We start from the raw sequence: 17,134 nt of genomic DNA on the forward strand, positions 1-17,134 counted from the left end.
ATTTTATAATCTCACATCAAGACTTCTCTTAGAGACGAGAAATGCAAGATTTCTTGAGAAAATTGAGTTTAGGAAAGAAGATAACATAATGAATGTTGTCTTTGAGGAAGAACTTGTCACTGATGGTGAACAAGTTCTTGTGCCTATTATCATTCAACAAACAATTTCGGTAATAGAAGATAACATTCATAATATTGTTCTTAACAATATTCCAAAACAAAACAACAATGAGGTTTTCCCTCAAGTACCTATAGAGCAAACTCAATAACCTCAAGAAGTAGAAGTGTCATTAAAGAGATCCACTTGAGAGATGATAAGTGCAATATCTTCCTCAAGAACATGAGGAAGATATTGGGTTAACAAAGGATGATTCATTCAACTTTTGTCAAGCCATGAAAAATTCTAACTCTGAAAAGTGAGTTGATGCCACAAAAGATAAGATGATGTCTATACATAATAATGACATTTAGGATCTTGTCGAATTACCTGAAAGTGCGAAACCTATTGGTTGCAAATGAATATTTAAAACTAGGAATGATTCAAAGGGTAATACATTAGTTCAACTATCATCTAGAAATCATACATTGTGGCTAGAAAACAATGCCCTGAAAATATTACCAAATTAAATGGTTCCCTCTAATTTAGGAAAATAATAAGTAGGCCTCAATAATTCAATTAAAAAATCACATCCTTTTATGAACAAAGATATGGTATGCTATTCAAATTATGTTCCATATATTCTCTTGCGCCAATTAAAACATGATAGGTTAATTAAAAAATGTAAACATTCATTATTATTATTATTATTGTTTTTGCTTCATTGTCATGACACATGACAACGTATGAGGCCAAATTTGGGACAATTGTTCTCTTTTGTGGGAAGAACAATCATATTTCAAATGTTGGAACTTCAGACGTAAAACCATGTATTGCCTGATATAATGATCGAGATAATATACTTCTGTAAGGATCACTTTCCCTTTTCTCCTTTAAATAATCAAGACATCTCTCAACCTCAGATTTTATTTCTAAGTATAGTTCTTGAGCTTTTTCTCTGTCTTTAAGCTCTAGTTTCCTTCCTGTTATATAAAATTTGATTAATCTAAAATATCAAAATAATTTACTACTACATTTGATGTTAAAAATATGAACATACCTTCTGTTTCAAATGGTTTTCCAAAATAATAGTAGAACCTGCCAGGAATTTTAGGGAAAAATCCAGGCAGATGAACTGGTTGATTTCCCAACTCACCAACAACATCAGTCCTGGATTTCACAATATACATGAGAAACTTATAATAAAATCATTGTTGCATGAAGAACAAATCAGAACAACTTTCCTAAAGATTGCATTGATAAATCAAAGTTGTCCTATAAGTAGGTAGGGAATTAATATATCTAACTGCCATAATTTTTTCATTCATATTTACCATAGATGTGAAAACCAAACCATACCGACTGGTTGAACCGGAAAACGGGTCCCTATACTGGTACGGTACAACAATTATACTAGTCATGCAATCATATCAATCAAAATCAGTTAAAACCGGTAAAAAACCAATCACATTGGCAGGTTTTAATTCAAACTATACAGGTCATACCAACCGGTTTTCATTTAAAATTAAAATTTTTATGAAAGTGACTTAATGTTTACCAAAATATTATAGTAGATGATCAAACATACAACCAATACATTTATTTATACTTCTAAGTATTTATCATATTCTTCAATAGTTTTTCAATATTAATTTTAGTATATAATAAAATATATATACAATTTCAGTAGTATGTGATTTAACTAATGGACAACTGGTTGAACCGCTATATCAGTATCTTAGAGCAATTTGATGACGAGTACAATATTAATAACAATGATATTTACCTTTTATTTCTACATTAACCATCATTAAAATTAGTTTACTAATTACCTCTCTTACTACAAAATAACTATTAATGCTGATGACAGTTAGAAAACTAGTTATTAATGTATTCTTAAACTTGTAAATGGATAAGTAAATAGAGGAGAGATTCACTTACTCCAAGAGTATTCTTTATCCTAGTCATTAATTCTATGGAAATCCAATAGTTTCAATTAATGGGTAGAACTAAACCATTAGATATCTATAGAATTAATGGCTAGAAGATGGAAAAGAAAAGCAAAATGTATAAATAATATAATAATAGGTATGAATCAACAAAAAAGCTAATTGGAATACCTCAATTGTGGAGCGTCCTTTCCGAGGTTTTCTATTGCAGACTTTAAGGGTGGAATTTTTACCATGTCATCATAATCAAAAACTAACTGAAAAGGCCAATGTTGTAAGTGTTAGGGTATAAATCCAAGTTGAAGGCAACTACAGATCATTGGAAAAAGGAAAAAGAAACTAAAAGGTGGACATTTTAGGCAAAAGTTAATCAAAAATTGAATTTGTAAACATTGTAGTCTAAAAATTAAGCTATAGATAAAATACCAATAAGGTGTTAGTTTAGTAGGATAAGGTTCCGGCTCAAAAAGACCAAAAGGTCCAGGTTCAACTCGTGAGAGTGACACTTGTAGAGAGGAACAGTTACACACCCGAAAAGGATTACTTCTCACTCATAAGGTGAGAGGATACCATTGGTAGTATAAAAAAACAAAATGGTCATGCTTTCCCTTCATGATAAGCATTTTCAGGTAGGAATAACTTTGTAAAGGAAATGGATTAGTTTAGTGAAGATCAAAACTTACATTACCAACATCATCTTCACCAATAGTGCCAAAAGGTACAATTTTGGCTCCAAATCTAGCTGCCATTCTGACAAACTCAGATTGTTCAGGCCAGAATAACTTGTATTCTTCACCCTGAGAGTTTAAACAACCTCATTTCAGAGCATAAATACAGATATAGGAAGAAACTATGCCTACAAAACAACCAATTATTTCTCATGTTAAAAGCCAAAATGATACATTAAATATATATGTCAATTATTTAGCTTCCTTTTTAAGTTTTTGATGTTCAGTAACTGTGGATTTATGTTTTAATATCAAAAACACACTTAAGACCCCAATATTTTATATGCCAGGGCTTCTGGTTCCACTTCAAACTGCTGCATTTGTCGTATGCCGTATGCATCACAGTATAGAAAAGATGTTACACTATCTTTCAACAATATGATATATTGAATGTCAAGCATCTCATACAAGGTCCTTTATGCTGTCATTACTTGCTGACATGTCAGATAAAATTCTATGTCAACAATGCTATCTACATAAATGTGCTTACAAGCGGCACCACTTGAATAATTTTTCAATGATGTATGTAGTTTTTTAATAATTTATATTTAAATATTTAAAAATAATAATACGCAAGTGGTGTCATGCACTGTGCCTGATTGCTTATTAGGTGGGAGCCTGGTATACTGGGCCACCCTTTATCCATGTAACATCATATGTAAGCACGTCTATGATATACCATTGTTAACGTGAAGTTTTGTAAGTCATGTCACTATACAGGAAAAGTAATAATCATGCTCTTCAGAACATCTATGACTTATGACATTTCATGCAACCTTTTTTGAAATTACATTAAATTTTTAAATTACACAATAGTGATGACTTATAACCTATTCATCTCATAAGTTTTGCATGCTCTTTTTATAATTACTAATCAAGCTAACATTAGGTTCATAATGCTGTTAGACACATGATTCATATCTTCAACCCCTTTTACTATCTCCTTCCCTTTTCAATTCATATATAAGTCACAGACCTTAGGAGAAATAAAATGACAGATCCATGATTCCATGGGAAAGATGAAACTCACTTGTAATAGAAAGAGTTTTCTTACTAGGATTTACCTTCTTATGAAGAGCCTCACGCATACCTCCAGGAAATAACAGTATATGAGACTTGGAAGACAAAAGTTTGAAGAGACCTGTTGGTCCTACAGGAACAGCACCCATAAGTTTGTGTCCGTCATATGCAGACAAGTCTGGCACAACTCCCAATTCTTTTCTGGTAAACATCAATGGATGTGCTAACCCTCGAACAAGGATATTTCTTTCCATAAAAATTCGACTGATCAAGGGAACTATGTCGAGTCCAAGCATCATGTGGTAACCAACAAAGAGAACAGGCCCCTCTGAAGGAATTCCATCAAGGCCCTTTACAACTGTTCCATCCTCCAAAGTTGAGAGCATTGTAGGACTTGTAAGAGTGTTAATCAAACTGGAAGCATTTCAAGTGAAAAGTGGCAATGTTAAAACTTGTTTAATTATAATACAACTCAGTTAATCAGAACTTGTAACAGTGTTAATCAAATTGGAAGCATTTTAAGTGAAAAGTGGTAATGTTAAAACTTGTTTGATTATAATACAACTAGGTTACTCAGAACATATGAATAAAATTGTGCAATTGCCGGGGTTCCAATTCAGACACTCACACTTTATGTCTTTCAACTCTACCAACCGAGCAAACTCTCGGGGCAAACTTACATGTATTTAGAATTTAGATACTAACAATTTACGTTAATTGTATTGATGGCTTACACCGAGAAATTGTACCTGTATGATTCTATTACTTCTTTGGCTTCATTGATTGTTGGTGGTAAAAAATCTGATACATAGTCATGATACTTGCCACGGCGGTAGAAAGAAGCACGCTTGATGACTGTTACCAGGTCAATGCTACCTTCCTGCGCAGTGAACAAATGCATCACATTAGGGTCTATTAAGACTTCACACTGATATTGGTATTTCTCTCTCCTACACTATCAAATGAGTAGGAATGGAAGATCATGTTGCATGCATAAGTAGAAAAATTGAAAGAAAGAAATTATACCAAAAATAGGCAATGTCCACTGCCTTCAAATTTACGAAGCTCGCAGTTTGGAAGTAACTGACGTAGTCTTTCACCTTCCTGTTGACTAGGTAATAACCGATCGTTTCCACTAAAAGGACAAATGCTAAAACTCAATTTCACTTTTACAAAGGAACCATACACTAGAAGCAAAAAATATGTTGTCTACATTTGATATTAAGTGGGGTTATTTTACCATCTACAATAATGGGATTCATCCTCCAATTTAAGCTAATGCACGAATTAGAAACTAAAAAAGGAATTGCATTCAGGAATATTACACCCCACTAGGGTCATCATAATATAGACATGCTTTCATATACGAAAAATCATTTTGAGATCAGATAATCAATTACTTCTACCATTTAAGCTTGTATATTTTGCCCAAGTTAACCATGACAATTTATCCTTAACTGATTAACAGGCCATTAGATTGCTCAGTTCACATATTCCAACAGATTCAGAAAAACTAGTTGATCTAGTTCTTTCTATCATGATGATAATGGTTTAGAGTTCAAGAAAGCTAAATTTGGATCCTCTCCATCAGCATCCAAAGGCTCTAATTCTTCCAATTGTATTTTTAATTGATCTGCTAACTTGATTGGTGTAATGTATAGTTACAACTATTATGGAGAGAGAATGGATAAAGAGTGTTGGAGAGGATCAAATCTGGTAGTATTCCTGCCTTTTTTTAAATAGCATTTCTGCTATGTGTATTGAAAGCCAATGTTAACAAAGTACATATGGTTTCATATTTTGAATGATAAGTCCAAGAGCATGAACCTGCAAAGTATCAAAGTTTGAGCTTTGATAGCATGAAGCCGTGAATTGACATAAGCAGAAGCTGACTTAAGCAGCTTTAGTTTCCACTGAAGTGTTTCTATTGGTAATATATTAGCAAGGACCTGAAAACTCAATCAACATTAAATTTCAATATTCAAAGTAAATAAAGGGAAAGCTCAATCTGAGCACCAACGAACCAAAGTAAAGAAAACACAGTCATGTCTATGTTATTTGGAAGTCCAACATATTGAACTTTTAAGAAGGTTATGTTAAAAGAAATAAATTAAAATAATCTATCCAACTTTGAATTGAAATTTCTTCTGCAATATGCTTTAAGAATTGTCATTAATACTCATACAAAATGCTTCATATATTCAAAGTGCAAACAAAAAGCTATGCGCTATTGTTCAAGTAGGAATTTCATTTTCATTTTAACAAAATGAATAGCTGAATCTTACAGGGAGAGATCCTGAAAAAGTAGTAAAGTCCTCCAATAGCTCTCTAGCTGTAATTTGCAAAGGAAATCCTCTCACCAAATTATCCAACAGCCTCAAAGGGTCACCTAATTTTACAAGAAAGATGAAGGAATAAATGGAGAATGGCACAATATTCTTTGTTAAAAGATAAAGATAGAACACAGATGCTTAATCTATGATAAATGATTTTTCTCTTTTCCCGATGATGGTACTATGCTTAAGGAATTATAACACCAAAAATCAATGTTTTTTTCTAGTAGGTGGAGTCGACTATATGGATCAAACACTATGCTCAGAAAACTGATAAGTCATTTAAGTCTAAACCCTTCCTAATGTTAAAGGATATTGAAGTAGAAAATTTAGCATAAATCCTACTGATAAGCAATTCATGAACGTTCGACTAAATATTATCAGTAGCAACGAAATGGAGACATTTTCTTCAGCAAGTTTACCATTTAAATATGATATACAAAACAATGAAGGGAAAAACTAACAAAAAGAATCAATGGATAAAAAATGCAACAAAATCAGGGATGCATGCAAATAGCATCCAAATTACATGTAGATGATACAAATTTGGTTAACATTTCTTATTAACAAATTCAAAGAGAAGTAAAGAACGTAATAAACCAAATATGTCTATAATTTGAAGCATTGAAACAACCTGAAACCTACAACTAAGCTAAGCTGAAGTTATTACTAAAAAACTGTGTGGCAATGCAAACAACCTACAAATGGAAGCTGAGGCAGCCCAATGTATATAAGTCTAAAGCCAACTAAGATGTGGCCTTTTAAACTAATTAAAATAAACAGATGACGCCTTCTTAGGGGGCCTAATGTGAAGGTTAGACCTTTTCTGTGAGGGGAAAATATTAGCCATTAACAATATTTGGGGGTGACTGGTTGCTAAACCATATGTTATACTAGCCATATGCGTGGGCTTCACAAGGGAAGCCTTTCTCATGCTACCCAACATTGGTTTTTGTTTCAAGAGGTACCCATAATTGCAAGAGGTACCCAGCAACGGTACCCATAATTCTTTAGAAGCACTGTAACTAGGTCAGGATCTTATATTTGTTTCTTTTTTTCATGTTTATTGTTTCTTCTGGCATATATAATGGTTGAAAAGTATTCCAACAAATATAGAGCTTTTAGAATGAAGTTAGACCCAAATACATCAAACATGGAGCTTGAGAAAATAGTTTTTAAAAAAAGTATAACCCAAGGAGCAAGAAAAACAAACCTGATATCGAACTGAGAATTTCTGGTGGGAAAAGAGAGAGTGGACCACGCATAGCTTCCAATAACGGTGTTAGAAGTTGCCACTGTGATCTGCCAAATGAAGTAGCTGCCAAATTGTGTTGTGAAAGTGAGATCAGGCACTTCGCGTGTTTTTAAGTGAGGTACAATTGCATCAAATCAACTTGAATATTGTACAGGAACTTTTTCTCAATGGTGTGCTTATTAAAGCATTGTAAATGAGTGGCATTGTTCTGAAAAGATAGCCTACACCATATTTGTAAGCAACAGCTGACATCAGTATCCTAGGCTCCAAGCTAATGCTTGGTTGCATTATTTATCAGACTTGCCATTACCATATCTATAATCTAACACCAATTACCATATTGATCAATGTATACATACAACAGTAAATTAGTTTATTCATCATGGCTACTCGAAATTATCGAGTTCAACTCTCACTTTCTTTCATGCTGCTTACAATGTTAAATTGTGTTAATTTAACTACTCATGAACAATAAGTTTAAGGGATTATATCTTATCTAACATTACCATAAGTTACCTGGGTTTGCCAAAATTAGTACAACATCAATGTCAGGGATATGGGCTGCAACGGCCAACGCGAGGCATCCTCCTAGAGATTCTCCAACAAGATATATGGGTCTATTTGGTAACTGTTGATGTTCTGATCTAACTGTTTTCTCAACTATTTTCACAAGCTCTACAAGAAGAACACATACAGAACAATAAAATATGATGTAAAATACTGAAGAGACAACATGAATTTTCTGAAAGTGTATGGAAGAAAAATATTTGATCTCATTTTCAACGGGACAAACATGCTCTATGATTTTATTAAGATGCATGTCTATAATTAAATCAAATACGACAGATTAAGCTAATGGTGAGTTTCAGAAAGTTCAAAAACATTACAAATTAATATAGAGGAGTATTGGAAAAGAGAATGACCTGTAAATGGTGTTTGATCCGCAACTGGAATATGCAAGCACCAGACATCAAAAATACTGCATTCCAGGGGAAAAAAGAGAGAAATTAAAAGAGTATTTCTAGCATATCAGTTAATACTATTAGGATCATCTAGCTATAAGAAATCCTTTGGCCTCAAATTCATTTCATCAACTATAAGGCACATTCTTAAAAATAAAATTGGATATTATTAACATATGTATTGCTACATTTTAATTTACCAAAGCTCGTGGTAATTTTGTGAGTGCACTTAGGCATTAGCATTAAATGAACACAAACCTTCCCAGTTTCTGATGATGTAAAGTAAGTCCAAGTCCCAGACCATCAATCCCTGTAATACTTCAAGCAATTTATACAAATATATTCATGAGTATACTTGTTTTTTGATACCGTGGCATAAAGAATAAAACTAAGACTGAAAAAATGTTTAATCTTCAGGGAAAATGGATTAGGAGCAACACTTCAGCGTAACTAGATTGAAATGACAAGACAATTCAACTTGTGCTTTGCTAAAGAATTGAAAGCACATGTATAAAGATTTGTACAGCTTTTGGAATATATATATTTTAGGTTGAAGTGTTTGGTATCAGAAATGTTTCATATTTTTTGGAATCTAATAGTCTCATCAATGATGTGAATCCAACCTTCAAAATTTAGATTATCAGACATGGAAATCTCACATTTCCATCTTTTTTTAACCCACCAAATGGAATTCTCACATTCCCCATTTGAGACTCTCAAACATTACTTAATAGCATTGTCGAGTAAATATAAATTGAGTAACTCAATTTTGGAAATCCAAAGACAACTTCTCAAAATGTTAAATGCCACACTTCGCTATATGAAATTACGTTTTCAACTTCTTCAAACAATTTTCTGAAGGCATCTGTTAACCTTCACATTTATTTAATAATTTTTAAGGGATTTGAAACGGTATTACAAAGTAAAAAATATTTAGCAACAACATTGGTCTAGTGCGTAAGACTTTGCTAAATCTTCAGGATGACCAAAAGGCTAAAGATTCAATTCCTAGGATCGACACTCGTTAGAAGAAATGCATCCCAACAGAGATTACTTCCTTACCATAGGATGAAGAAATACATTTGGTAGTACAAAAAAAAATGTTATAAGGATTACTTATGATAAGTGTTATTAAACTTGGATGAATCATTGACTAAGTCAAGGTATTAAATAGTGAGTCAATGGTTGGGTTAGTGAATTGTTTGTAGGATCAATTTACTTAGTTTACATTAAAAAATTGATAATATTAACATTATTTAATAATTTTATAATCCAAAATTAAAAATAGTATATTCACACAAATGTCTAATTAAACAATTATTGAAGAGAGTTCTCAACAAGAATATGTCACAAATGAATTTAAAATATCATTAAACAACATAAGCTATATGCTTTAAGCACAACAAAAGCGCACAAATAACATTAAAACTTAATTAAACAATTAAAGTTTTGTTACAACATAATACAAATGAAATCAAATAGTAAATAAATTACAATTAATTTACATCTTTATGAGTAACTAGTAACTCATTCCTTTTCCTCATGCCAATTAATCGTAAAATACTAAAAGGAAAACTCAATAGATGTGCACACTCAATTCGGTACAGCATTTTAAAATTGTCAAATTATTTGATGATACAAAGTATTTAGTTCAAAACATTTAGTTAAGAGCATTGATTTTATTAAAGGCAAAAATGCAATTAAACACACTAAAGGCCTTCCCCACCCAAGATATTAAATTTTCTTTCTTCTCTGCAGGTGCTATTGTACTTTATTTGAGTGTCATAAACTATGTCAACTTTGAAGAGTTACCTTAGTAGGTATGCTCATATTTCTGTTTTGAACAATGATTTCCTAATGAAATTGATTCATACTTTCATTTTACTTAGCATTCTAGGAGCAAACCGTCCACTAATAATGATAATTTTGTTGGACTTTGAAGATGAAAGAATGAAATTATCAACTATAATTTGCTACCATCTATAGAATGCAAAGTGAACAATGTTATGACATTGAAGTGGTGGCACTAACATCCTCTCAAAGGAATTCAAGTATATTCATCTTGAAAAGGATTTAAAACATTTTAAAATAATCGTTACAGCTAAATGTATTTAATATATGGTGTATTCTAGTACATTTAAACTTAAAGTTATATGGTAAAACATATATTACATTCCATGACAAATTATATTCTATATTTTGACATTTCTAACTCATTATCATTTTTATCAACAAAAAAAAAATGGTTTCCTACAAATTATAAAAATAACTCGTGTTTGCCACAAGATATTAATTAATAAAACCTATATGTTAGAAGGACCAAAATCAACCTTTTATTAGGGTCATAAGATTGAGAAATAGAAAGGGATAGAAGAAAAATTGATTCCCGGCTTTTAAAATTAAAAGTCATGTATAGTTATATAACTTTGACTTGTATGAAACAGCGGTAATTTTTCGGTGCCCCCTTTAAGTTTTATGATTACATGTGATCCCTACTTATTATTATTGATTTATTAATCAAATAAATTAATCTTATAGCATATAAGTGTTGGAAGTAAACTGCATGTTAATTTTAACATTGAAAGTTTGAGAGTGTTTGATATGAGACGTAAAAAATATTAGCATAGAAGTTAAAATTGACAATGTTGTTAACATTTTCTCCATTTCAAAAGGGGTTCTTACATACTCAAATTGTGATATTTAGACCTGAGGGAACAACCCATTCTAAATCGAGTTTTCCAATAATGGTAGGGTGCGTAAGGTTGGAGTTCAGACAACTTAGAGTTGAGCGATAACAAAGGAGTGGAGGAGATGATTGTTAAGATTGCATCTTAAAACCAATTGATAATAAAAGGATTATTTTAACATGTATTTAAATCATTCCCAGAACAATAAAGTAGGTGGTGTAAAACTTACTTCCTAACACCCCATCTTCACATAAGACTTGCAGACCAGACAAAAAATTACCTTTGACTCATGATTAAATGATATATTTTGGCTCATGACAATTAGAGAGGAGTTGGACTTAGAATTTAATATTATGCTAAGGCTTCATCTCAAAACTAATTAGCAATAAGATGGAATGTATGTGCCAACACTTATGGGGCTAAGTAGTGGTCAAGTTGAAGAGTAAGGTTGGTGGTGAAAGATGAGAGTAAAGTGAGGATAGTTTTGCAAAAAACTTCTTACACTCACACGAATCCAATAGGGAAAGGTTGTAGACTAATAATGTATCTTTTCTATAACAAATAATATTTTTTTACTCTATAGATAAGAAATTAAATCTTTTAAGATATGTTGTTGATCATTTCAACAAATGTTGCTTACAAGAATATAGTCTCTAATCCTTGGTCTAATAGTATGCATTTACTTATTTTGTATATAAGTTTTACATATAAATATCAACACTTTAAATATATAACAATTGTGTGATACATTAGATTAATCTCAATATGAATATCAATAGCGTTCAAGTAATTTTGGTAATTTCGTGTCCCTAATCTCTCTCCTCTCTATATACATATTTGTAAATGCTTTCTAAGAGGCTCTTGAGCTAAAAAAGAAAATGTCTTGTCATAATTAAAAAGTGTTATACTTTGACCCGACACTATATGAATTTTCTACACTATCTAACCTATGCACCAGTTGTATACAATAAATCATAATTAACATACACTCTTAATTAATATAATTCCTAAAATAATAAGATAATTAAAACGTCAAAATATCAACTCTGTAATTCTCTTTATTGAAAAAAAGTAGCTAAATAAAACTTTTATTAAAAATTATGTGTACTTTATTTCTTCTCCTTTTTTAACCCAAATTTTCTTAGAAATATGGGAGGGTCTAACCTCATATATAATGGGTTTGCTCAAGTTCAAAAAACTATAAATTAAAACAAGAAAAATAACAAGTTAAAAACAGAGAGGTAAAAGATAAAAAACACTAATAAATATTATTACTAAATCCATCCCTCACTTTTTTTATAATTAGGACAATTTGTAAAACAATATAACATTAAAATTTCATTGTCCGGTTAACTAATCTCAAACAACTGTTCGTCCTATAAAGCAATAGTCCAAACTAGTAAGTAATATTCGGAAGTAATAACGAACCTTTCAAAGTGATAAGTTTTTTATCCTACTACTAAGGGATATGTTACTTATACAAAAAAAAATATCTACAACAACAAAAATTGAAAATAATTTCTGGCAATATAACATTAAGCTAATGCTTATGCAGTCCTATTCAAACAAACACTAAACAAAATTCTTCTATATATTCACGAATCATTTTCACACCAATAAAGATATCAATTTCGTTGAATTAAAAAATATCAAAATTTTCAGTTAGTCTCTTCTTGGTGGAAAATATTTATCACATTTTAAGATTAACGTCATCCACTACTCGAAAATAAATAAATAATTAACAAAGCACTAAGCAACATAATAATAATAATGAGACAGAACTGAATAAAAACAAAATTGACTCACCCGGCAAATACAGCAGCAGCGGAGATTTATCCAACCGCGAACCGCTCTCCAACGGCGAAAACCACCGCGGCGGTCCACCGTCCGGTTTAGAAATCTCCTTCGATTGTTCCACGTAACTCCTCCAACTGCTTCTCCGATTCAGTTCCTCTTCCTCCTTCTTATTCTCACCACGCTTCTCTTTCTCCGCCAATATACCTTCTCCGTTCATCTTCACCGAAGGAATTCCGTTATTCGGCGACATCGCCGTCGTGGTTGTCTCCGGAACTTGGTCAACGGAAAGTGCGAAACGTGGAGGCATGATAGGAATTCGGTTTGGCTTTAATTTCAGGACTGTGTGAGACGGCTCCTCGCGGCCGTGAACGGGGAAAGAAGCGGCGGGACATAGAGAAGCTCCGATGGCCGCCATGGCAGTTGGTGGAGGCGACTAAGGTACACTGTAATACGTGTTTGAAAAAGTGGTATAGATGAAAAGATAGATAAATCGAAATGTTGAGCGTCTAGATTAAATTATACGAGAAAATGAAAATCTGAATCTAGAACACAATAAAACACAATAAATGTATATCATCTAAAATTATGATTTATTTTTTCTAATAAGTATCCTCGTACTAGAAGGTAATTTTGTTTGAGCCGTGAATCTATAGGTAGCTGAACCTAACTCTCTTAGGAAATATTTTTTTCATCCACAACATTCGCACCCGAAACTTTGCTTAAGGAGAATCAAACATGTATCACTTAAATCAATATCAGTTAGTACTAAAATCATGATATATGTCCTATTAATTATTTTCAACAATAGTTCTAGAACTTTTTATTGATTGAAGAAGATAAGTTACTACATACATATATCATAAGGACGATTAAAATTAAATAATAAATTATAGACTAACAGTATATAAATTTTTTACACTATTAGTGCATACATTTTTCTAATAATAATATATGCACTACGTGTGTAAATTTATACACAATTAATACTTCACACTTCATTTGTATTATTTTTTTAACAGATAATGATGATTTTTACTAACTGTGTATAAAACTTTTATATTGTCAATGAATATATTAGGAGATGGATTCACTTACTCTTAAGTTTAAAAAACTTACTTCACATCATAGTCATCAATTCTAGGAAAATCTAATAGTTCAGATCTATTCAATAATTCAAACCATTAATTTTTCCTAGAATTATTGACTACGATATAAAGTAAATTGACCCCTCCTCTGATGCTTATATACACTCAATATATAATTTATCATTAATTTGTATTATTTTTTAAAGAGTTATATTTAAAAATAAATGGGGATGATATACATATAATATATAAAATTCTTACATTTTCATTATATACATTTTTCTCTAAAATAAGAGATTTTAACGTTGTTACTTTATTATAAGATATATATTTTATTCAATCATCATTGACTTTCTCTTAAATATCTTAAATATAAGTCTACAGGTATATGTAACATAAATGAGTAATATGATGAATGATGTGTTGATTATGTATAAATCATTACACTAATAATACTTAGATATTAAACATATTATAATAATATTATTAATAATAAAATAATAATATATTTTTGTTAAATATGAAAATTCATAAATGGCAAAACATCTGAGAAATAGCTCTTTAAAAATGAAGGAAAGTTATTATGTCCACGTGACAGATATGTTAGGAAATCTCAATTTCATAAGTAAAATATCCATATAAATATAATGAATCTGTAATTAGTTATTGAAGATATCAATATTCATTCTTCTTTCAAAATAGTTTTCTTTATTATAGTAGTTGTTCATTTGATTCCCATTAAAAAAACATCAAGCTAAACGTAAACTGGGTCATATTGATTCTGAAAGTTTGAATTTTCTGCTAAATTACAATAAAAACGCATAATGAAATAAAAGTATACAAAATTTATTTATAGAATATTTAGCACGGGCTTATGACTAGTCTTCAATATTTTGAAAGGTAGTGGGCTTATTGTCCCAATATTTTTTAATTTTTTAAAGAAAATAAAAATTACATATATTGAATATTTAATTTATTAATTTTAATAAAAAATAGTATTACATTAATAAGGGATAATAAATGCCCAAGTCACCTATATATCTTTTATCCTTGCTATTTGTTTCATATTTTTGAAGTTTTAACCTTTTTATTTTATTTTTAATTTCTTATGATTTAAAATTTTAAAATACATTTATATTACATTTTTCAACTTTATTATAATTTATAAGTCCACTTTTAACCAATTATTTCTCCATTTCTTTTTATCAAATATTTGCATGATTTAATGAGTTATTAAATTATGTACTTAACCTTGAAAATCAAAATTTAAGAAACATTACTAAATTAAAACGTTTTCATTATGATTAAATGATCATTAATTCTCACACTAAATTCTTCTTCCCTTTACTCTAATTTTTACATACATGTTACTCTTTTTCTTTACTCTAATTCTTCTTGCTAACTATTCCTTTATGAAGGTCAATTTCCTATGAGTAAGGAGTAAATTATTTTTTATAATGTGAGGTTGCTCATCCCAAATGAGTGTCACTATTAATTTGAAGGTTTAAATGCATATATTGGTTTTGATGAAGGCAACAAATTGCAAGACGACATATTATGCATACATGACACAAGAGGAAACCATGACTACTCTTACTTTTGTGTCTTAGTTTCCGTCTAGTTTTTTTATATTTCATAGGTCTAAGATGTGATGATGAGTAGAATCATATAAGTTTTCAGAATCTCATATCATTTATTTGATTAGGATCATTACATATAATAATTTGATAGCGCAAACCATATGTGCACGATTATGTTGTCAAGTAATAAAATATCGATCCTACAAGGATTCAAAAATTCATTTAATTATATCAATTAATTATACTTTACTCAATTAGAGATTAAAAGTGAATGGAATAAGTGACAATAATAATTTTGAAAATAGTAAAAAAATTGAAATTCATATTAGAAAGAGTTCTTAGGATAAGGCTTACCGTCTTTATATTCGCAAATCATTGTTTTGCTTATTTTCATGAATTTTAAGTTGTGAGAGTGAATTTGTTAAAGATGTTATAGAATTCTACAAATTCACTCAAGAAAACGAATAATTCAATGAACAAGTAGTTGGAATTCTTATGAACAAGAAAGAAATTTGAACTATCTTATTACTCAACGAATCAAGAATACAAGAAAAACAATATAGAATAAAGAGAGAAGTTACAACTTTCTGAAAATGGAAAAACTGTTTTTAAATGTTTTAAACCCTGAACTACTTATAAACTAGTAGTTATAACTACTTCTATCACTTATGGCAATTGAGAAATCTCCTTCGATTGTTCCACGTAACTCCTCCAACTGCTTCTCCGATTCAGTTCCTCTTCCTCCTTCTTATTCTCACCACGCTTCTCTTTCTCCGCCAATATACCTTCTCCGTTCATCTTCACCGAAGGAATTCCGTTATTCGGCGACATCGCCGTCGTGGTTGTCTCCGGAACTTGGTCAACGGAAAGTGCGAAACGTGGAGGCATGATAGGAATTCGGTTTGGCTTTAATTTCAGGACTGTGTGAGACGGCTCCTCGCGGCCGTGAACGGGGAAAGAAGCGGCGGGACATAGAGAAGCTCCGATGGCCGCCATGGCAGTTGGTGGAGGCGACTAAGGTACACTGTAATACGTGTTTGAAAAAGTGGTATAGATGAAAAGATAGATAAATCGAAATGTTGAGCGTCTAGATTAAATTATACGAGAAAATGAAAATCTGAATCTAGAACACAATAAAACACAATAAATGTATATCATCTAAAATTATGATTTATTTTTTCTAATAAGTATCCTCGTACTAGAAGGTAATTTTGTTTGAGCCGTGAATCTATAGGTAGCTGAACCTAACTCTCTTAGGAAATATTTTTTTCATCCACAACATTCGCACCCGAAACTTTGCTTAAGGAGAATCAAACATGTATCACTTAAATCAATATCAGTTAGTACTAAAATCATGATATATGTCCTATTAATTATTTTCAACAATAGTTCTAGAACTTTTTATTGATTGAAGAAGATAAGTTACTACATACATATATCATAAGGACGATTAAAATTAAATAATAAATTATAGACTAACAGTATATAAATTTTTTACACTATTAGTGCATACATTTTTCTAATAATAATATATGCACTACGTGTGTAAATTTATACACAATTAATACTTCACACTTCATTTGTATTATTTTTTTAACAGATAATGATGATTTTTACTAACTGTGTATAAAACTTTTATATT

The 17,134-nt window shown here is 30.8% G+C and overlaps 1 protein-coding gene across 1 annotated transcript; it reads right to left on the reverse strand.

Annotated features, from left to right (window-relative positions):
• Positions 573-13,368, reverse strand: LOC109343530 (acyltransferase-like protein At3g26840, chloroplastic). The gene is made up of 14 exons (XM_019581876.1): positions 12,837-13,368; positions 8,602-8,653; positions 8,305-8,360; positions 7,898-8,056; positions 7,340-7,444; positions 6,079-6,182; positions 5,621-5,742; positions 4,820-4,928; positions 4,543-4,673; positions 3,838-4,207; positions 2,729-2,842; positions 2,217-2,302; positions 1,157-1,266; positions 573-1,079 (listed from the first exon to the last, which is right to left on the reverse strand). The coding sequence occupies exons 1-14, from the start codon at positions 13,240-13,242 to the stop codon at positions 889-891; spliced, it is 2,115 nt and encodes a 704-aa protein (XP_019437421.1). The 5' UTR covers positions 13,243-13,368; the 3' UTR covers positions 573-888.

This window comes from Lupinus angustifolius, chromosome LG03, assembly GCF_001865875.1.
Source record: "Lupinus angustifolius cultivar Tanjil chromosome LG03, LupAngTanjil_v1.0, whole genome shotgun sequence".
Classification (NCBI taxonomy): domain Eukaryota; kingdom Viridiplantae; phylum Streptophyta; class Magnoliopsida; order Fabales; family Fabaceae; genus Lupinus; species Lupinus angustifolius.